Raw genomic sequence first — 23,631 nt, 5'->3', positions numbered from 1 at the left:
GCGTGAACGTGATATTACGAGAAGTTGTGTTTTTGAAATACTATTCCTTGGCATCGCTTACAATTAATTAAGCCTATGTGCTATTGCCAAGGCTTTTACTTGAAGTACATGATCTTTTCACAAATGCTTCCTTATTACGTAGTTATCAGCATCACGAGATTCAAGCTGGCGAGATTGACGGTAAATGAAAAAATGATAAGCTTACGACACGAAAAGAGCCTGAGAAAGTTGTGTTGCTTTTGAAAACTGTCAAGTGTGTTTTTACTTTAAATTTATATGCGGTAAGAATTAGTGCGCTGAGGTATGAAGTGTTAGTCTTGGCCTCGTGGAATACCTGTTTCAAATTCCTGTACACGTGAGAACTATTTTAGCTGGTACTTCGATTTGTTTTCATCGTTCAAGTTCAAGAATCAATGTGCTTGGTCAAGTTGGTGTGTTGTTCCTCGATCGAGCACAATTTTATAATTTAACATGAACGTTAAATCAGATTTGCTACGAACATGCGCCTAACTTCAATGTGAAATGTTTGGAGATAATTTCAAGTGTTGGTAGGCAATGTTCTTGTCAGGTGTGTTGAGCATGAAACGTTGGAACTTGGACTGAAACTAAAATGGCATCACATCTCTTGACTGACTTGATGACGATTGAAAATTAAAACCGAGAGGATGTTCTAGGTAAACACGATTTTTAACGACCAGTTCGATGTATGACAGCAAGGAAAACATATGAGTGTGCTAAATATATTATTATCATTGCTGAAACAGCCGTACATGGTGCAAACTGTGTCGTGTCTGTTGTGCATGCTGTCTGCAGCATTGCTTTGCTGTTTGGCTAATGATTATCCCCCTTGGCCCTCACTGTTGAGTGGTAGTGTACTTGACGTGATAGAGGGCGTTGCAGTATATATTGTCTAAGTATAACCTTGTGCATGTACTCTAATGTGACTAATGCATGTCAAGAGGTCATGGGTTATTTCTTTCAAGGCACTTGCAATGTCATTGATTTTAACTGAGTAAGGGAAAATGCGATATGTACAAAATTGTACAAGCAGGAAATAATGACAAGGCATCGGGCATCAATGATTTTAGATGCCTGCACTTCACAACATAGTATCATTTGAGTTACACGAGCATATGACCGCATACTTCTTAATGCGAAACTTTACGCTGTAGAAATCATGCCCTGTCCAAGATAAATGTCACGAAAAAAGGATCAAAGACAGTACATATCATCATATGAAAACAGCATGACTCTGACAGATATTTTTTAATTCCAAGGTCATTTTTATTTGAAGCGTGTTATTACCAGTGAAACTGAAACAGGTCAACGCTTTTCTCAAATGGGCGCAGTAGCCCAGCTTCTCATGCTGAAAGTTGCGGGTTCGAATCCCGGCCGCGCTTGGTAAGGTGGAGATTTGTCCAATTTCCAAGGTCAACTTACGTGCAGATCTGCTAGTGCCTAATCCCCCTCCGTGTGTACACGCAAGCACCAGACCCAGTGTAATCCATGTCAGAGTTTGGTGGGTTAATACAATAAAAACACAAATATACCCAGCATGCTTCCACTGAAAGTGGTGTATGGCTGCCTGAATGGCGGGTTAAAAACGGTCATACACATAAAAGATCGTTGGAGTTTGAACCCATGAACAAAGAAGAAAAGAACGCTTTTCTTGGTGTGTTTTTTTTTTTAATCAGTATTTAAATACCATTTTATGAAGTAATCTGATCCTGGATATATATTCCAGCTTACAAGTTACATACTAGCTCTACGGAGAAAGAGCTGGCTCTGGCTTTTTCTAGTAACCTATTCAACGTGCCAGCATTGTTAACATCTCTTGATGTTAGTTGTTACATGAAAAAGGCAATACGTGTACCCACTTTCTTATTGCAACGGTCAGAATTGAAAGGTTCCTTACCTTTAGAGTAACAACTAACATACTGAACATTATTTATGAGATGAAGCACAAAAACACAAATTGTGGCCCATGCCCAGTGCAACTTTGCACAGTTAGAGCTTTGTCGATGATTGGCCAACATTTTTGAGTGTGCTTTATGCAGGAGATTTGAGTTATATATGGGGATTTTATTTCTTTGTAAAGAACAGTCTCTTATTAGTGTTATGTATCTTAACAATTTAAAACATGCTCACTTACACACATGATGTGCACTTTGTTTCAGGCAGCTTCAAGTTTTGAAATAGCTATCCCCTGTATCTTCAGTAAGCTGCCATGATCATCCTTGCTGACTACCTCTTCGGTTTCTAAGCAGTGTGCTGTATGAACAAAGGCAGAATGAACGACTTCCTTGGGTTGCCTACATTTTAGGAACTAGAGCTTGTGTCGTGGAAGTGATCGAACGAAGATGTTGAAAAACCAAGTGTTGTACACCTGGCAATTAACTATGCCTCTCCTTAATTCCATTGTGATACTCTGCAAATGTAGAGAAATTCAGTAAATGATAAGCCACTATGGATCATATTTACGCTGTCATAAACCCATCCCCCAAGGCAGAGGTTGTTGCAAAACCCCCTGCAGGTTCCTCCCTTTTGCATGACCACAGCTTTGCCCGACCAGCCTCTGAAACTGAAACTCCACAAGTCCCAGAAAATGCAAGGTCGGCGAGAAGATCAAGTCGAAGGTCCAGCGGACCAGATGAAGATCAGCATACCTCAGCAAAGTCACTAGCCAAGAAGCAGACAACCCGAGCAAAATCTCTGACAAAAGCACCGCCATCACAAGACAATCCGTCAACAGCAGAACAGACGTCATCAGCCAAATCAGAAAAAAAAGGTGGGAGGAGATCAAGAAGATCTTTGCAACAGAGCACGTCTCTCGCTGTAGCGGAGGAGGCGGAGGAAGAAGATGATGATGGTGAGTTCATTCCCGTGGCAACGATGGCATCAGCACCTAACAGCCCTGCCGGTATGAGGAGCCTCCTGGCCGAGCATCTTCTGTCCGCCAGAAGTATTGTGCAAGGTGAGCGGCTCGTCAGTCAGATGGATTTTGATGCATCGAATGAAGAAATAGCAACGACGCAGGATGAAAATGATAGTCCTGGACTTGCAAGTAAAGAAGAAAGCGGCAATGGGTCCTGTGGTATGGGTAGTTCTTCCACTCAGCAGCATCAAGAAGGCCTGGAAGAAGATGGGGTTATTTCAGGTCTGAGCGAGGAAGGCACAGAAGAAAGAGGACAGTTTGACAAGGCTCAATCGCAAGAGAGTCCTAATAATTCCATAACTCTTCCCAAGATGGTATCTTTGTTGACTGGAAAAAGCTGTCCACCTCTGAAGAAGCAGAAAAATGCTAATCTAAGTGATCAACGTGAAGACACTAAGGTAGATGGAGCTCATGTCATTCCAACTTCTTCAAATTCAGACGCAGGGAATGGAAATCCACTGGGTGAGAAGTCAGACGCTGGAGGGAAAGACACCAGTCTCACAGCTGTGGCTGAGACTTCAGACCAAAGCCGATCTCGGTTAAACAGAAATAGCAAAAAAAGAAGTGAACGCTCAAGTGTTTCAGACAGTGTACCTAGTACAAGTGAATCTAAAAAAACAGAACTAATGGAAACAGAAGAGAACATCTCTGTGAAAAATAACAGCAGTGATGTTACAAGCGCAAAAGATGTAGATATGGTAGAGGGTGAAACGCAACACAGAGGGGATGTGGAAGATAGTGAACTCGCTGAACCAGAAAAGACCAAAACAAGTGATAGAAAACAGGGTTCAGTTGCTAGTCCAGCTAAATGGGTTTCTGTTGATAGTAGTCTGTCCAGTGTTGCTGCCCCCGGTGCTAATTCTCCACACAGTTTCATCGGCTGCAGCATCTCAGAGTCAGTTAAACTGAGACAGCTTGCCCTGCTGGCGGCTAAAGATCAGAACGGAGTCCATGAGACGAAGGATGCTCGTTTGGCCGGTAGAAAGCGCTCAGTAGGAAAAGCTCGTCTGGACAGCACCAGCTCCCAGTCAGATGTTTCTCAAGATGTGACAGTGTCGCCACAAACACCTTCAAAATCTTCTCTGCGAGAAGTTTTAACGGAGAGCACACCTGCAAAATCATCTCTGGAACGGATGCTGACGCAGGTTACACCTTCGGAGACCTCCTCAGAAGAGATGCCGACAAAGAGTACACCTTCCAAACTTTCCTCAGAAGAGATGCCGACAAAGAGTACGCCGAACAAAACTCCCTCAGAAGAGATGCCGACAAAGAGTACACCTTCCAAACTTTCCTCAGAAGAGATGCCGACAAAGAGTACGCCGAACAAAACTCCCTCAGAAGAGATGCCGACAAAGAGTACACCTTCCAAATTTCCCTCAGAAGAGATGCTGACAAAGAGTACGCCTAACAAATCTTCCTCGGAAGAGGTGTCGACGAAAAGCACCCCCACCCCGGGTACACCTGCCACGCCAGAGAGGAAAGAGATCCAGTCAGAACCGCCTGCCAAGAAAGCCAAAGTATTCAAAACAGGTATTTGGCATGAACAGTTATTTGATTTTATACATGTACTTGTGTTAGATGGTTTGCAATACTGAATCTTTTGAATCAGAAAATAAATTTGGGAGTGATAGACTGCCAATGTTCCAAAATCAAGAATCATTTGAATAGGGAGAATAAAGTATTGAATTTGATTCACAATCACATCAGTAATATTTTAAAGCTAAAACAATTTCCACACTATGCTACACAAATAACATTTTACAACTCTTCGTTCAAGCAGTGCACATGCCAGAGGTGTATAATGTTTACCATAAATGTTCATAAATTTTTTCTTTTATTGTAATTGTACACCCTTGGAAGGCATTTTATCTTTGATTGCTGATACAGCCACCGAAAAGTAAGGCTTAATTTAATTTGACCATCTTGTCTTTTCTTTCCAGATCCTAGTGATTTGCCGTTTGATGTGGGACCATATCTTCTGCCCTTGGAAGAGCATGGTAAGTCAGAGAAAATCTTGGGAAACAAGCACTTTAAAGTAACTCTGAACATCTTTTTCGAGACTTGGATACAGTCAGGAAGCAAGTTGTTTAGGAAGCAGCATGTGGGTTCCTTTATCCGACATCGCTCCTGCTTGTGTTATTTTATGTTTTCAAGCTTATAACAACAGATGTGAAAGCAGGAAAATGAATGGTGCATCACAGCACCCCCCAGCAGCAGAATTGTGAACCAGCTGTGCATGTACACCGACAATGGCTTTATCCTTGTTGAAGTTGTACTTGATTCTTTTATCTTTATTCTAGTTTTATTAAATGCGTCTCATCACGCCCGTTTACAGATCTTTAACAGTGTTTCGCTTTTTCCTTTGATTCTTCTGTTGGTAGTAAGTTGAACAGTGTTTTAGCTGATACTAGGTGAAGAAAAGGGGATTTTAATCAAATGCATTGTAGTACGTATCATGGTTGTTATTGTGGTTTGTTACTTTCAGGCTGGAAGAGAGAGCTGGTGTTTCGAGGGGTCTTTGACGAGTTATCAAAGCGGAAGAATCCCCCTGCTGACGTCTACTACTTCACGCCAGAGGGAAAGAAGCTGGTACTGATGCATTCTATCTTGTTCTTCTACGTGTATAGTCCTCATAGGAAATTCTTTTATGCCTTTTTCCTGTCACTCTGTAGGCTGCTGTGACACAAAAGAGCTAATTATGCTTTATCCATCGTAACTGTAAGCTTAACAACATATGATATATTTGAGCTAAGTGTTGTGAAAACATTTTAGTTTTATCCATGTGATGTGTGAAAAAATGCATAGTTTGTGCTTATTATATCAAATTAAGGCGCAGGCCATCTAAAAAGGTGTTTCTGACTTTTTTCCCTTATCAGTTAGTGTGATGCATTTCTCCTGTTATTTTGTTGGATCATGCATATATGAATGTTTTTGGTTGTGGACTCATTGCACTTGTAAACATCTGAATACATGTCATATTGGGTTTTTTCAGAGATCTCGGGTCATGATTGGTGATTACTGTAAGTAGATTTCTTTTTTTCCATACTCATAGCGCTGTAGTATTTATATACCTGGTTCAATAAACAGGTTCAGCGAGGGATTTATTTCCCAGAGTCAACTTTTTGCAGATCCTTCTTGGTGTCTGAACACCCCAGTGTGCACGATAAAGATCCCACGTTCACAGCGAAAGTCTCAGGGCTTAATAACATGAACACACGCAACAACAACAAAATGTGGGTAGCGCCGTACTATGTGGCAGCTCGATTTCCCTGGGAGAAAGCAACACGAATATCCATGAGGTTAACCTTACAGGACTACAGTAGTACTCCCCCTTAGCGACCCCCCTGTTTACGACCACCCCCTTTTTACGACCGATTTTGCTACCACGGATGCATTCTACTATATAATGAACCCCCAGTGAACGACTCACCCCAAAACGCGACTTACGACTGAGCTTTTGGGGATGAATTACGACTTTCGCGCATTTATAGTCGAGCAGACGAAAACAATACATGGCGGCTCTTGCTCCTCGAACTATCGCGAGACGAAAAAAAAACTAAATCTCGCGCACGATAGAATCCGCGGCGACTTCCTTAGGAGTCGGGAAGACGCAAATCCTGTGTATCGTCAAGGATAATGACCCAAAACGCGACTTACGACCGAGCCTTTTGGGATGATTTACGACTTTTGCGCATATTTCGAGCAGACGAAAACACAACATGGCGGCTCTCGCTCCTCCAACTATCGCGAGAAGAAATAAATAAAAACGAAATCTCGCGCGCGCGAGATCCTGATACATCCGGTTTTCTTCTGCACACTATCTTGTCACGACGACTGTCTTGTTGACAAACGAAGATTCGCGAAAGAAAAAGAAAAGCGCCGACTCTTGAGTAGAGAGCTAATAAAGTAATCGCTAATCGAGCGAAGTGGCTATCCGCGGCGACTTCCTTGGGAGTCGGGAATACGAAAATCCTGTGTGTCGTCAAGGATAATAAGGACTCGGTGTTATCTAGATGGTGAGAAGGATAGCGAAGCGAAAGTACGCAAAGAGAGGAGCCTGTACGAAGACCTCAACAATCGTGGTCAAGTTTAGCGATGCAAGGCGACGAATCATTCATATGAGCGGAAAGATGATTCGGGAGAAAAGCCGTTATGCTTTCTATCGAGTTAGGACATTTGGATTTTACTGGTTGCGCCACAATGTCAAATGTGCTTCACTCAGCGGGGAGCGAGCATTACGCCATGAGTAAATTTTCTTTGAAATTTGAGTTCAAGTTGTTCTGCTGTAATGTGTGTGTGTGTGTGTGTGTGTGTGTGTGTGTGTGTTTTGATATGACAGTAAACTGCAACTGTGTGTTTGTGTGTAAACATGACAGTTCATACACTGCAACCAAGTTCATGACCGACCGGCCAAAAACTCAAACCCCCCTTTTAAGACCCCCCCTTTTTACGACCTAATTTTCAAGGTTTTTCCAAAGTCGTAAACAGGGGGTTCTACTGTATATGATACCTGATCCTTATGTATCTATATATATATATACGACTTGTGTCTCTGTGTGTGTGTGTGTGTGTCCGCGATGCACGGCCAAAGTTCTCGATGGATCTCTTTCAAATTTGGTGGCCATATTCAGGTACACCCCGGACACAACCTGGTCGATGAGATATTTCAACACGTGCTCTCAGCGCGCAGCGCTGAACCGATTTTGGTTTTTCTCTGGATCCATTCCCAGTAACTCTTCCTTATCTTCTCCAGTGTTTTCAGCGTTTATCTCCCTTCCTTCGTGTGGCGTCAATCCATATTCCCGTTTCTATTTTTAGAAGGTCACTGTCGACAACGCTCAATCCATATTCCCGTTATACTATTTTTAGAAGGTCACTGTCCCGGCAAAGCCGGGTATTACTCTTCTCCAGTGTTTTGCGCGTTTATCTCCCTTCCTTCGTGCGGTGCGCCGGCAAAGCCGGGTCCCCGGCACAGCCGGGTATTCGGTTTGACTTCTTCCCAGCGAAGCCGTACCCGGCGAAGCGGGTATTCATCTAGTAAAACATATATGAATAAGATTAAGAAAGAAAAAAATATAAATATATATATACATACATGTATGTACATAATTAGTCTGCATTGTTTTAGAAGTCGTGCACTTTTCAACCCATAATGATGTCATTTAAAACATTTGAGTGATTAATTTAATTGAAGCAAATCACAAAGATTGCCTTCAAATTGGCAGGAGTGTCAATGTCATTAGGCGTGTATTAGACGAGTAATTTTGCACTCAAAATCTTCATTCATGAATCACCAGCATCACTGAATTTTCTTTCGGCGTAAAACGATTAAAAGAAATGTGTTTGTCATTTTTTCAGAGTAGATTTGTTACTTGTGTATGTGTAACATATCTGTGGCTTTTTACAGTGAAGGAACACAGTACACCTGGTATCACAATGGACAACTTCACTTTCTACAAGAAGCCGATCTCTGAGGAACCTTTTGAGATGGTCCGACAGGCGGGGAAAAACAGTGGACGCAAACCAGATAAAAATTCACCAAAGACGTTTACTCCCAGCCCAAGCCCTGCGCAGATGCCAAAAATTAACAAGGTGAGAATCAAGATTGGAGCGGGTCTTGCAAGGAGAATTACGATCGTACCACAGCCCTCAACTTCAGGCACCCTCGCAGGGAAATCGTCTAGAACGGTTTACAAGACGTACGATACAACATCAAAGTCTTCGTTCTTCCACCCTGATGACCTCAGTGATATGGAGGCTCAAATGGATGAAGATGACGAGGAATATGACCCGTACGACGAAGACCAAAAACCCAAGTGGAACAAAACTCGTAGCGTATTTGGCAAGCACAGAGGCAGGCGGCAGCACGAAGACCGCGAAATCCTCATCCAGTCCATGCCAGAACCGGACATCATTATCGATCGAGCGGAAGAGTCACCGCACTTTGATGAAGCTGACCTTCAGGAAGAGGAAGGGGACAGTTTTGAGGAAAGTCCAGGAAAACCCCCGCGCATGATGCTTCTACCTGGCGATATTAAGGAGGAGCAGCTTAGCGACGAAGAGGGAGGAGAGAAGGACAGGGAGGATGGAAGTGACATCGGAACTGTGCATATTCATCGCTCCCCTCCGGTAAAGCCTATTCGTTACAAATCCACTGCCAGGAAAAGTACCACGCCTCGCTTCGTACCTAAAAAGACCGATTACACGTACAGGTATGTGTGCATTTACTGAGGTGCCTTGTTAAAGATAGTTACATTATTTTTACTTTGTAAGTTTATTATCCCATTGCTTGGAAATTTGGGTCGCTTCCTCCCAGCGGAAAGCTAGCAACAACAAGAATGCTGGGTGTGTGTACTACTACTAGTTGGAGAGTCAAGTTGTCACATGTAAGTTGTTAGCAGCTGTTGTTGCCGTTTTAGTCCGTGCATCTTGCTGAATTGTTGTTTCTTGGGTAGAAGACTCTGTATCTAACTTACAGAGACACCATAAAGTATCAATAAGTTATACAGGCAGTTACATATTTTGATGCCATTGTGAATGATAATATGAGGCTATATACACATCATTTGCTGATTGATTTCAACATTTGTTCATTTGTTTCTTTGCTTGGGTTTCCAGAACATGGCTGTCTATTGTTTTTCCTGATGCGACACACAGATCTATGACAGTTTCATGATTGGTTTGTAAACTTTTCCAGCAATAACAAATCCAAGGAGCTGGCTCTGTCTGATGGTCAGCTGTGCAGCAACAACTGTCCAGGACTGGACGGCGTCCCTCCCACCCTCCAGTGCTGCGTCTGCATGTGCCTCTTTCATCACCAGTGTGTCAATGTCGATCCTAACAAGGAGATACCCTGGACGCTGCCCACTTTTAAGTGCTTGGTAAGCAATACTTTAAGGGAGGGGGGGGGGGGGGGGGGTCTCACCCTTCTGGTTGAATTGATTTGAAAAGGAAATTAAGAGACTGTGAAAAGTTGTTGCAGATTCGATACTGTATGGTTTCAGAGGCAGATCCTGCCAACCTAGCAGCATCAGTGTACTGAACTGGCATCAGCTAATTCCTGCTTTCATCCGAAACATTTTCAAAAACCAGACATATTCACAGGCACACACACTCGCACATTGTAAAAAAAAAAAACCACGAAAACTAACATTCATTGTAATGTGGGATTACTGAACTGTTGCAGCGATGTAAGTCTACGCCATCGACCCAACGCATAGACCTGCCGCAGTCAAGGTCGTCATCTTCACCTAACACCTCCACCTTCATCCTCACTTCCGTCTCCTGTGTGCCCACCTCCATCTCACAGTCGCAGGGCACAAGGGTGTTGTACGTACGCACTCCATTGACCTCCGGTCAAACTTCTTATGCCACCACCAGTGCTACCATGGCCCCTTTCCGCCCACCCTTACTCGCAGTTCGGCAAGCACCGCCTGCGACTGGGCCGAGGATGGACTCCATACAGATGCTGAGAAATCTTGCACCCACTCCCATCACCCCTCCGCAGTTGGTCAGAGGCATAGCTGCCCCTCTCACCCTCCTATCTGGAAAACGGCTCCTCCCTCCCCTCCGCCCTCCAAGACTGACCGCCGCTCCAGGTGTTGCGATGTCCAGCGTTTCACACATCCCTACCACCATGTCCATGACAAACTCTTCTTCCTCTCTTGGTTTGACCCAGGTCAGTCAGGCTCAACCGCAGCCGCAGATTATGACGCTGCCTGCCTCGCTGCTCAGTCAGCTGAATCTGTCGCAGCCACTGGCGGTGAAACTGAACAACACACAGGTGGTAGTCCCTCCGTCCTGCATCATCAACTCTCCTGATGGTCTCAAGGTAGATATTTTCAGAGATTTGGGTTTGGTTTGACTTTGAGAGAATGTGTAGGTGTGGGTGTGTGTGTGTGTGTGTGTGTGTTTGTGTGGAAGGCTTTGAGCATTTAAATGTGAATCAAATGCTGGGTAGCTCAGTTGGAAGAGCACTGGACTTGTGATCCAAGGATCCACGTTTGTGTTCACAAGAGAATTTTTTATTATATTACTTGAGAGTGAAAGAGCCCCAACACTTTTGTGTCCCTATCAGACCGTGAATTCAGGTGTTTATTAATTGTATGTTCTCTGCTTATCTGGTGCTTATTTTTATCCGTTTCTTTTTGACTCACGTAAGTGTAGCCTATGCGATGCTAACTTTTGTCTGTCTGTGCGTGCGTATGTATACATGTATGTCTGTGGTAGAAACTTTAACATTTGACTGAACACCGAAATACTAATTTTACCTGGTTATTATCCAAGCAACAGCTTCAAAGTATTGAAGCAATAATCAACATTTCGTCGGTACGTATGTAGTTAAAGTATGTATCCAAAGAAAACGGGTGGTGGGGAGTTTTGGGGGGGTAAACACAGGTGACTGGTTTGTGTCGTGTGTGGTATGTAGACCAGGTCAGGGGTCAAGGTTAGGTCAGATCGCGTGAAGGATTGTGGTATAGATACAGTCATCACCGAGCTGCAGTTCGCCGATTCGGAGAAGACGATTTCACATTGTTCGGTTTCGTAGCTCCAGAAAAATAGATACAGAAGATACCAAAGGAGATTTCCTACAGGTTAATCTGCACAGCGTGTTTCCAGTGTCTGCGCAGTGTCGATCTGGCAGTCGTGTCCCCGTAAGTAGGCTACAGACAGACAGATCTAGATCTAGTGTCTCTCACTCTTGCACCGTGTCACCTATGCTTACTGTGTGTGTGTATATGTGACGGAGTTATTGAGTTTGTGTTACTGTTTGTCGATTTCTTACGTGAGCCTTGAAGGCTTCGCCTCTTGTTTCTTTTCAATTCCCAACCTTCAGTTCACCATGGATGTTAACTTTGTTCTCTGTATACATCCATTCCTCATTCTGACGGACTTCAAACTCTTCTTTTCATACCTTTTTTTGTTCTGCTGCTTTTGCTTTTGCTTTTTCCCCCTCTATATGTTATTGTTAGTCCTGAAGAAGCCCCCACGGGCGAACATTTTATTTGGTTTTGTATGTGCTGTTCTTGTAGTTGTATTGGTGAGTAAAGAATTATTTGGTTTTTCAACATTTTTTTTTCTTTTATTTCCCTTTTTATTTGCAAAGTACAGCCCTGTACTGTGTGTGTGTGTGTGTGTGTGTGTGTGTGTGTGTGTGCGTTAACATTTCATCATTGACCTGGTGTCAGACCGCTTCCTTTGCCATCGCACTGCATGCCTGATGCCTCGCTGATTATTTTCAGTCCCCTTTCTCTTCTATGAAGGTGCTGCTACCCCCCAGCACCTTCCCTATACCTTCTGATTCCAACGCCAAGGTGTCTGTCACCGTCTCAAACAACGCCAACAACAACACCACAGCAAGCCCCGTGAACTCTGGAACAATCTCCGCTGGCAAGGACGGTCACCAGAGTACCAGACCGTCTTCTGCTTCCTCGCAGGATACGATCAGCAGTAGGGGTTCAGAGTCATCGGAAAGGGTTCAAACCTACAAACAGCGCAGTAGGAAGAGTCACGTGGGCATTGATTTCACCCAGTGCAGAATGCACAGACTGTTTGGCGGATTTGATTGTATGCTTGAGATCTTCCGCTACCTCAGTGTTCCTGACCTTTTGAGGTATGTTGACCTTGTATCTTCCTGTGTGAATTGTCTAGTCTGGCGTTCACATTCAACTGAGATTTCAGGTGTATTTTCAGTCTTTGTGTGAAAATACAGGACACCAAAATTAATGGTCCAACCAGTTTTTATTGCATTTTACGGGTTTTCATATCAAAATAAGTCTATTGCTTTGTGATTACAATTTAGTTTGACCTGTTGCCGTGACCAATTGACTGGATTTTGTTTGAAGCATTCCTCTCGCCTTACCCATTTTCAAAACATCTAGTGTGGTCACTCTCTCAGTACTCACGCTTTGCCTCTCTCCGTCTGTCTCTGTCTGTCTCTCTGTCTCTCTCTGTCTGTCTGTCTCTCTCTCTCTCTCTCTCTCTCTCTCTCTCTCTCTCTCTCTCTCTCTCTCTCTCTCTCTTTCTCTTTCTCTTTCTCTCTTGTGAACTCTCAACAAGAAATGCTTGAAAAAAATATGATTTAATCTTTGTGGTATACCAGCACAAACAAATTAAAAAATTCTATGATAAGAAATCACACGATTTTTCATATTTGCCGTTGTTATTTTCAGAGCTGGTCTGGTGTGCAGAACGTGGCATCAAATTTCTTGTCAGAAGCAATTGGTAAGCTTGTTTGCCTAAGTGTATATTTGTATGCGTGATTAAGTGCACTTTTGTACTCTTGCTCTTACCATTTCATCTGTTGGATAAAGTACTGTGCTTTGTGATTTATTCTTCAGAGTTGATTATTTCAGCAGTAAAATAAGTTATGTGCTATGTGATTCCTTCATAGCTCTGTGATTTCTTCATTAAAAGTGACTGCTTGCAAACAGAGATCTGTAGCTGTTATGGTTTTCCTTATACAGTGCCCCCTTTTTAGAACACAAAAAACTAAGAAAATCAAGTCTTACAAAGGAGCAAGTCTTAAATTGGAGGTAGATTACCTGAAGTTATGAACAAAAAGTATGAGAAAACAGGGTCTAAAAACAGGAGGAAGTCTTAACTTGGGGGGAGGGGGGGGGGTCTTAAAATAAGTGTTCCACTGTATCGGTGAACTGTTTTGTTTCCAGTGGCAGAGAGTTGACCTGAAAGGGCTGCACATTACTCACTGGGATAAAGCCACAGAGTGCTTACGTTCCTGTGGAACACAGATCCTGGTACGCAATACATACTTTTTTTCTACTGAAACTCTTTTGCGTGAAAAAAAATGTTTATCTTGGTCTCGTTTGTTGTTTTGGTGGTTATTTGTGTGACTTTTTTCCGGGTGTTCTATGAAGACATTTTATTTTAATAAATATATTCAAAGTTGTGACCTTTATACTGAATAAGCCCAGTGACTCGTAACTGTCCTCTCTTATGCATTGAACTGGTATATTATAGCACTTGAAGACGGGCGCTGTGGCGGGGTGGTAAGACGTCGGCCTCTTAATCGGAAGGTCGAGGGTTCGAATCCCGGCCGCAGCCGCCTGGTGGGTTAAGTGTGGAGATTTTTCCGATCTCCCAGGTCAACTTATGTGCAGACCTGCTAGTGGCTTATCCCCCTTCGTGTGTACACGCAAGCACAAGACCAAGTGCGCACGGAAAAGATCCTGTAATCCATGTCAGAGTTCGGTGGGTTATAGAAACACGAAAATACCCAGCATGCTTCCTCCGAAAGCGGCGTATGGCTGCCTTAATGGCGGGGTAAAAACGGTCATACACGTAAAATTCCACTCGTGCAAAAACACGAGTGTACGTGGGAGTTTCAGCCCACGAACGCAGAAGAAGAATAGCACTTGAAAATTACATTGTGAAAGAAAGTTGTTCACATAAGATTGTGTTTTTGATTTCCACCTTACTTCGATTCAACAAGGTTTCAGTGACATTCAGTAAAAGCTTGGCAGCAAGAAAAATATTTGTTATTTAAAACTGAACTCAAGTTCTTCTTTTCTCTCTCTAGTGTCTACAAAACATCCACCACAATGGCAGCCCAAAGTCAAACGGTGACTGGATGTTGTCGTGGGGTCAGCTACTCAATTACCTTGACATATTGAGCGGCCTTCGCAGCGTAGAGTTCGGTTTGGTTCCGGCGCTGGTGCTGCATATGGTTGCAGAGAAACTACCTGACCTTGAAGTCCTCCGCGCCGAGCACATCTCCGACTTCTGCAATGAGGAAAAGTGGTGAGGTTTATTTTGTTTGGGTTTAGTGTAATTGTATGTATATGTGACTACGATTTTTGGAAGCAGGGGAGAGGAGTTCTTTTTTACATTTAGTCAAGTTTTGACTAAATGTTTTAACATAGAGAGGGAATCGAGACGAGGGTCGTGGTGTAAGTGTGTCTGTGTGTGTGTGTGTGTGTGTGTGTGCATGTGTGTGTGTAGAGCGATTCAGAGTAAACTACTGGACCGATCTTTATGAAATTTGACATGAGAGTTCCTGGGTATGATATCCCCGGACGTTTTTTTCATTTTTTCGATAAATGTCTTTGATGACGTCATATCCGGCTTTTTGTAAAAGTTGAGGCGGCACTGTCACACCCTCATTTTTCAATCAAATTGATTGAAATTTTGGCCAAGCAATCTTCGACGAAGGCCGGACTTTGGTATTGCATTTCAGCTTGGTGGCTTAAAAATTAATTAATGACTTTGGTCATTAAAAATCTGAAAATTGTAAAAAAAAAAAACCTAAAAAAATATAAAACGATCCAAATTTACGTTCATCTTATTCTTCATCATTTTCTGATTCCAAAAACATATAAATATGTTATATTTGGATTAAAAACAAGCTCTGAAAATTAAAAAAATTAAAAATTATGATCAAAATTAAATTTTCGAAAATTAATTTGAAAACACTTTCATCTTATTCCTTGTCGGTTCCTGATTGCAAAAACATATAGATATGATATGTTTGGATTAAAAACACGCTCAGAAAGTTAAAACGAAGAGAGGTACAGTAAAGCGTGCTATGAAGCACAGCGCAACCGCTACCGCGCCAAACAGGCTCGTCACTTTCACTGCCTTTTGCACTAGCGGCGGACTACGTTCAATTTCATTCTGTGAGTTCCACAGCTTGACTAAATGTAGTAATTTTCGCCTTACACAACTTGTTTTCTGTTTTGTCAGTGGCATCCGCTGTAAGGGCAAAATATTCAATTCAGGCATACTCTGATTAAGCTTGCATCCATCCCCCAAACAAAGTCGCCATATTGACTCTTTGCTGTCTTTCTTGGGTGTTCAGGACAGCCAAGAGCAAGCTGGACATTGGCAAGCTGGCGGGCCTTCGTAAGCTGTTGGAGTTGAGACTGCGAGGGGTGTCTGGCCTGACTCTGCCCCCCTTCACCTTCAGCGGCACTCTCTCTCAGCTGGCCAACCTCAGTCGTCTTCACACTTTGGTAGGTCAGACTTTGTTTTTCTTGGTCTGTCTTTCTCGTCTTTGTTGGGCGTAGTGTTGGTCGTAGTGTTGGGCGTAGTGTTGGTCTTTCTATCCCAATGATAACCTTGCCTTGCAGTTTTTACATAATATCTCCCTTTCAAGATTTAATCTCTGAAGTCTGAGATGGAAGTGTCTGCTGTATTAAAATTCTCCCTTTTGATAATCATCATCCTCTGAAGAAGAAAAGAAAGAAAGGAGGAAGGTCAGTTTCAGAACCTGCAATTTTTGTTTTGTTTTTTTGTTTCTGTTGTTTTTGTGAAATAGACACACTCCGGAAATAACTCTTTCAGGTTTGTACTGGTTTGGGAAAGAGTGAATACTCTTGGTTTTAGTGAGACAAGGTTTCTAAAAATGCTCAATGTGTTTCAGACGCTAGTGACTGACTTATAATGTCCAATGGGAACGTTTGCCTCAATAATAGCACACGTATTCAGTCTTTCACAATCCTAACAGACCCGAGTTATCGTCTATTGTCCTTGCTGTTTCAGTCTTTGACATCGCTGTGTGCCTTGCGGGACAGTGACTACACGTTCTTAAGTGAGATGAAGCAGCTGGAAGTGTTGGAGCTAGGTGACTGCCTCTACTGGACATCAGAGGTAAACACGGACAGGCATGAGAGAAATATGTACACTCATACATGTGTGCTTCAACACACACACAAACATGCGCACACATACATACACACACACACACACACACACATACACACACACGTCACTTGTCTTTCCGAGTGAAACTTTATTCCTGCCATAAATACCTGTGCATATACACAAATTCAGAAGACATACACACACAAAGCCTATTTGACAGAAGTGGGATTTGACAAAAAAATCGTCAACTATTAAATATGGGGATATTCGGTTTTTATAAAGTGACATACAGCTAGACCAGAAAAGTGTTAACATTTGTGAATAACCCCATGTACTGTTTTTAGACATACAAGCTACTGGCCGAGTTACAAAACCTGCGACACCTGAAGCTGGTCTGTGGGGGAGATATTCCTGACATTGGAGTTGGAGATGCCATTGCTAAGCTCACAATGTAAGTTTAAACACAGGTTATCAAAGGGTGCGTAACCTATTGGTTAGGACTTCCGTGTTGAAGGTTCAGGGTTCGAATCCCGGCTGCACCTGGGGGATTAAGGGTGGAGATATTTTCGATCTCCCAGGTCAACTTATGTGCAGACCTGCTAGTGCCTTATTTCCCTTTGTGTGTACATGCAAAGCATAAGACCAAGTATGCATGAAACAGATCCTGTAATCCATAATCCGCAACAGACTGCTAACAATCCAAATCAAGAATTAAAAGACAAAAACAGTTAAATATCTGGAACGTTTAATTAAGGACAAAACATGTTCATAAGAACCTCGACCTAACAGCCTTTAAGGTGGACAAACAAGAGACACCACAGAACAAAGAAAGAACAAATGTTGCTGTGACTTATCTTAGAATGTGCCCAGGATGGTGGTAACAATGACAACATTTACGCATGATCATTCCCAGGTTGGAGAGGCTGGAGTTGATTCTGTTTGAAATCCCTGCTTCCATGGAGTCATCGCTGAGTCGGCTTCCTAATCTTGACACGCTGGTGATATGGCCACACTCCAACCATGGCTTGATGGTGAGTTGTGTGTGCGCTCTGATGCAGTGCAACATAATGTTTTTCTATTCTGTGTGGACTGATTAGTGAACAAGAATGTCTTGTGTTTTTGTTTGTTTTTTGCTTTTTGTCTACATCTTTTTCTTGTCACACAGAAGGGCCTCATTGCAGGTGATCAGGGCATCAGAAATTTCAGTGCAGTTCAGTTCTGTCCACTGGCTGGAAGAGGGGTTTGGGATGGGGGGGGGGGGGGGGGGGGGGGGGGATGATGGTATGTAGAAATGAGCAGCATGTATAAGTCACTCTTCATACATCTTAATACATTAACCATTCTTTGATTTTTCATTATGCATCTTTTTGCACACACAATTTTATTAAACAGCCTTTTTTTTTACATATAGTCAAGTTTTGACTAAATGTTTTAACGTAGAGGGGGGAATCGAGACGAGGGTGTGGTGTATGTGTGTGTGTGTGTGTGTGTAGAGCGATTCAGAGAAAACTACTGGACCGATCTTCATGAAACTTGACATGAGAGATCCTGAGTATGGTATCTCCAGACGTTTTTTTCATTTTTTTTGATAAATGTCTTTGATGACGTCATATCCGGCTTTTCGTGAAAGTTGAGGCGGCACTGTCACGCTCTCATTTTTCAACCAAATTGGTTTAAATTTTGGTCAAGTAATCTTCGACGAAGCCCGGACTTTGGTATTGCATTTCAGCTTGAAGGCTTAAAAATTAATTAATGAGTTTGCTCATTAAAGTTGTCATTAAAATCGATTTTTTGCAAACAGATTTAAAATTGATTGCATCGTATTCTTCATCACATTCTGAATCTAAGAATATATTACATATGTCATGTTTACTCTTAAAATGTGATCACAATTAACGAAAATAGATTAATTAATCTTACGATTAAAATTTAAGAAATCGATCCAAAAATGATTTCATCTTATTCTTTATCATTTTCTGATTCCAAAAACATATAGATATGATAGGTTGTATTGAAAACAAGCTCAGAAAGTTAACAAGAATACAGAAAAGCGCGCTTTCCTGCTTAGCACAATACGCTACCGCGCTAATCTGGCGTGTCAATATCACCAGGGGTGTGCAAATTTAAAAATAAACAACTCACCCACGGGTTAGTAGAATCGCATTTCCAGCTCACCCGGGAAAAAAATAGGTAACCCACTACAACTTTTCTTATTTTGTCTTTGAAGTTTCACACACAGAAACATTGGATTATAAGTCACTGAAAGGTAGCATCTGCCGACGACCAGTCTGTCCGAACTAAGAACAAAGAAGTAAGTCAATAACAATGAAACTTCAAACATGTGATGGGTTTCTCGGGGATTTTCACATTATCCTTCTCACGTTGATGCTTAATCAGGCATCGCCGATGAGCAACGCTGCCATCATGAGAGCAGACCTGTTTACACTACACATTGAGCGTAGTAAACTACGAATTTGGATAATATACTACGCAACTACGCAAGTCTGTCGTTTTCTACGCAAACGGTATTTAAAAAAAAAAATTAAAAAAAATTCTTTTTTTTTTCTTTTTCGTCTTTACACCTGTTCCTTGTCCCGTTGTGCTCTCACACCGCCCCGTCCCTGCACGCAAACGGTATTGTTTCGGCTACGCATATCACAATCCGTAATTTTCTTCATCTCCCTTGACCGATCCATTTTCCAATCCATGTTTTCGGCCAGCAGTCGTTTGCTGCGTGCAGCGCGTAAAGCGCCCACGGGCGTTGCGTTGTAGCTTGTTAATGCCGAATAGGCTTCTCCAAGCAAATGCCGGGCACAACTGAAAGCGTTACTGCCAAACCATGCGGGCGTTTCGACACAATGGCTGAACGCAGAGCACACGAAAGTGAAGATGAGAACTGTGAAGAAAATGACTCCGAAAGGCCACCGACCAAAAAGAAAAAGACGAGCAATGCGCCGAACCAAGTCTTTCTGCCAAAATATCATCAGGACTACCCATGCCTTGTCTTCGCGGAAAGGAAAACATCATGCTCATTGCACTGTCTGCAATTCCCATTTTTCCGTCAGTCAATCAATACATGTGGTAAAAAGTAGCAATCATTGTTCTTGTTGTTGTGATAGGTCGACAAGAAATTCTACACATTCAATTACAAAACTACACATTTGCCTCATTTTGCTCCCAGAAAATACATATGCAATGTTTTAGGGGTAAACAGGTCTGTGAGAGTTGAGAGTTCCTTTGTGATAAGTTGTACAACCCGTAACAAACTCGGACTTGGAATTCGCGAAACTTGGAAAGTTTTTGCAACACTTGCACGTCATGATTCCTGTGCTCTCATCAAACTGTAGCCATGGGAACTCATCACACCAACTAGAAAGAAACGTCCTCTTACGTTTGTGACTATCGTACTCTTTGTCCGTCGCTTGTTTAGTCTTTATCTCAACACTTTTGCTTTCCGCTTTTGAAGTAGAAAACCCGAACCTAAACAACGCCATGGTTGTTTTTCAGTGGCCCGAAACAAATTAGGGAGCGCTTTCTCATTGGTCAAAATGTAAAACTAAACTAAGGGATGTAACTCACATCGTTGAAGCAGATGACATTTTTGAACACGATCAACACTTCAGAAAAAGCGCCTTAGAAACAGTACTTACTGTTTGGGCTTCGGTTTGGGCTTTGTTTTCATTATGAAAAATAAGGGGAAATGTATTTTGGCCATTCATTTGAGTAAGGAGTTGGCGTTTGAAGCTCTATCTTGAGTTTTGTTTGTGAAATTTTTAGCTAACCCACGGGAATGCTACTCAAAGACCTCAGCTAACCCGGCCAATTTTTAACTCCCCCCGGGTCACGGGTTAGTGGATTTGCACACCACTGATCACTACGTTTTGCACGTGGGAGGTGAGCGATTTCCTTCACGCGGGGATTGACGAAGCTGTACTGTCTTGGTGAAAAAATACAGTGCGTTCAGTTTCATCCCATGAGTTAGACAGCTTGACTAAATGTAGTAATTTCGCCTTACTCGACTTGTTTTTCTTTCTCTTCATCACTGTTGTTTTCCATCTCACAAAAAATTTACGTTTCTTTCGTTTTGTTTCTAGCCTGCACTGGTGAACTCCCATGCCCTGACAGCAGTGGTAGGCCTGACACAGCTGAAATCCTTAACCTGGGGCGTGGTCATGCACCAAAATGACGCAGACGAAGCGTCACCAGATTTCTCTCCCCTTACTACCTCATCAGACACGCCAAACACCATTCCACTTTTGAAACCCGGCACCACTCTGGACCCGGATGTTGAGCAAGACAGCAGTGTAGAGATGAACGTGTCGGTGACAGCTTTCACAGAGAAACTGTGCACGGCTCTGCCTAGTTCTACGATCATCAAGGTGTTTAACACGCAAGTTGTTGGAACAGAGCCGTCGTGTCTGTTGTAGGCAGCATGGCTCTGCCGTCATTCAGGTGTTGAAACAGAACCGTTGTGAATTTTGAGGCAGCACGGCTACCGTCATCATGGTGTTTAACATGCAAGTTGTTGAAACAGAGCCGTCGTGAATGTTGAAGGCAGCACGGCTCTGCCCACTTCTACCGTCATCATGGTGTTTAACATGCAAGTTGTCGGAACAGAGCCGTCGTGAATGTTGAAGGCAGCATGGCTCTTCCCACTTCTACCGTCATCATGGTGTTTAACATGCAAGTTGTTAAAACAGAGCCGTCGTCTTAAGAGATGAAAAAGTGTGTGCTTTTGTATTTCAAGTTTCAATGTCTGAGATAGACAAACTTAATGCAGAGACTGCATGGATCATGTGAAGATCGAAGAAGACTAGTGTTTGTGTGCAGAATTTTGAAGCAGGAGAACAGACAATGCAAAACAAAAAGATCAATTTGGGCATTTCCAAGCTGATGATTGTTCACTTGAGATCGATTTGAGGGGTTAGAGAGTAGAGGGTTTCAGTTGGAGTAGAAAAAAATAAGTACAGCTTTAGATACAGCTGTCACAAATTTATGTAGTATGCTTTCATGGATGAAATGGGGAATTCGATCTTCACTTCAGGATGACATTGGCATTTTTTGGGACACAATTGAAATTCAAAGAGAATGTTTAAGCTAGCTCTGGGGTGCCGGTTTAATTCCCCTCCATTTTGTATCTGTGAAATATGGGGTATGGTGATGACTACCGAGATCCAAACTGTACAAAGACTTCGAGAGAGTAACCTTGGCATTATTCTTCTGTCATACTATCACACAGCAGTCATTTCTTTCAAAGGCAGCAAAAAACCCACAATTCCACTGAGAAATGTATGTTGATGGACAGTGTTGTACATAAGCTTAAAGGTCCTTGTCTACATTTTTATACCGAAATCGCCATTTGACCGTTAAAATGCAGAGTCTATTATCTACAAATATCAACAATACACCCCCTTTCGATCAGGAAAGACGAAGCCAGTGTAGCTGTTTGAAAATTCATTGTAGTATTCCAGCGTAGTACTCATAGTAGGATATCCTTATTTGGAAAATGCCAAGCGCAAAACTCCTCTCAAATCCTGTGCATTTCGTGCGTTTAAAAAAAAAACGTGGACAGCGCTCCAGTGTCAAACAGTTGCTGCACTTGTTTGGGCGTGGCTATAAGCATAGTGACATGAATTTGATTGATCAGTATTTTTAGGCAAAGCACATGTTCTCAGCAAACAGAAAACAAAATATTGGAACTTGGAAGCGTGAGTCACGCTACCCAAAAATAAAATCTTTTTTTACATATATTTTTTTTTCTATAACTTTTTTTCCCATGGTTCATTCATCATCTGACATAACTTTTTAGCGAAATCTAACTATAAGATTATTGAAAAAAAGCAAAAATGTAGATGACCACCTTTAATTAATGCTGGTGCTTTTTGATGCTTTGCAAGAGTCGTTACCTGTGTATGTTACTGGTATAGCCCGACTGATCTTACTTTTCAAAGCTACATGTATTTCCAAAGTGTATAAATTGTGTTTTGTGGTATGAAGAAACAAAACAAATCTACCACGATTTGGACTTTGTTGGATGCTTGCATTGTTGTTATTTTCACGTTTACAGCCTGTGTGTAGAAACATATAAAGGTGATGACAGTTACTGGAAGAGACAGTAACTGTAGTTTTAACATTTTAAGCTTGCAGCTTATTTGTGCAATACAAACTTAATAATAGTTAAATATGCTGCTTTGTCAAGAATCAAGTTTGGTAATGTCAGACTTGGTGCAGTTTATTTTGTGTGTTTAAATTCCAAGTTTCATTTCTTTTCTTGCATGCAATTTCGATCGCATGAAACAGACACAGATTCAAATCTTTTCTTCACAGATGTTTTGTGCAAGTTCATATCCAATGTTTGTTTGTGTAGATTTATGTATCTTGTTTTCACACAAAAAGTGAGAAAAATGCTTCCAAACTGGACATTGTGATAATGTTTTCCATTGAACAGAAGTTTGGTTGATGAAGAGGAGGGGAGGCCTTGAAACCATTTTGTTTTTTCCTGGTGAATTTTTGATACAGTTGCATGTGTATATTGCAGATGTACAGGACTGAAATTATGTAAAGGGGAATTTTTGTTGACATTATCATTATGACCTGTTATGGTGTTTTTTTTCATTCTTTATAATGCAAGAAAAAGATCAATTGAAAAAAGTTAAAATGGGTACAAACGACCCTCTTCATACGTATTGAATTCTCACTTATCAACCAACCATTATTATGTATCATGCGTGGAGTACAGTCATGTTTGGAAACAGTCTTGCAAACACACACATACACTCACACGCATGCTCACACACACACTGCTGCAGGTTGGTACTTAAAATAAGATTGATTTTGGGGATAGTGTTTTTATTTTTTATTACTATTCTGTCTTATCGGTTGAGTTCATGTCTTTATTTTCATCTCCTGTTCTCTATTTTCATCCCTTCCAGTTCCAACCACCCCCCTCCACCCAAACATTCTTCCCATCCCAATATTGTGCTTTGATTTGGTTTGCTCTGAGTCTGATGTGTTGTATGCCATATCTCACTCTTGGTTTTTTTTAATTCTTTGAAATAAAGTCAAATTTTTACAGAACTTGTTTTACTGCCAAT

The 23,631-nt window shown here is 42.0% G+C and overlaps 1 protein-coding gene across 3 annotated transcripts; it reads left to right on the top strand.

Moving 5' to 3' along the window:
• Positions 1–186: 186 nt before the first annotated feature.
• LOC138953092 (mucin-4-like) lies at positions 187–23,614 on the top strand. Of its 3 annotated transcripts, XR_011451480.1 has the most exons (18): positions 187–281; positions 2,178–4,465; positions 4,876–4,932; positions 5,421–5,524; positions 5,928–5,955; positions 8,343–9,147; positions 9,633–9,816; positions 10,122–10,766; positions 12,178–12,548; positions 13,108–13,159; positions 13,606–13,692; positions 14,475–14,695; positions 15,753–15,906; positions 16,436–16,543; positions 16,882–16,988; positions 17,451–17,568; positions 20,632–21,020; positions 21,092–23,614. XR_011451480.1 is itself a non-coding variant. In XM_070324872.1 (17 exons), the coding sequence occupies exons 2-17, from the start codon at positions 2,467–2,469 to the stop codon at positions 20,962–20,964; spliced, it is 5,352 nt and encodes a 1,783-aa protein (XP_070180973.1). In that variant the 5' UTR covers positions 187–281; positions 2,178–2,466; the 3' UTR covers positions 20,965–23,614. The 3 variants fall into 3 exon arrangements, 2 of the variants coding, with proteins under 2 accessions (XP_070180973.1, XP_070180972.1); XM_070324872.1 differs by having other exon boundaries at positions 12,199–12,548; positions 20,632–23,614; XM_070324871.1 differs by having other exon boundaries at positions 20,632–23,614.
• Positions 23,615–23,631: the final 17 nt, after the last annotated feature.

This window comes from Littorina saxatilis, linkage group LG17 (assembly GCF_037325665.1).
Source record: "Littorina saxatilis isolate snail1 linkage group LG17, US_GU_Lsax_2.0, whole genome shotgun sequence".
Taxonomy (NCBI): domain Eukaryota; kingdom Metazoa; phylum Mollusca; class Gastropoda; order Littorinimorpha; family Littorinidae; genus Littorina; species Littorina saxatilis.
This window is presented reverse-complemented; position numbering and strand designations above follow the sequence as displayed.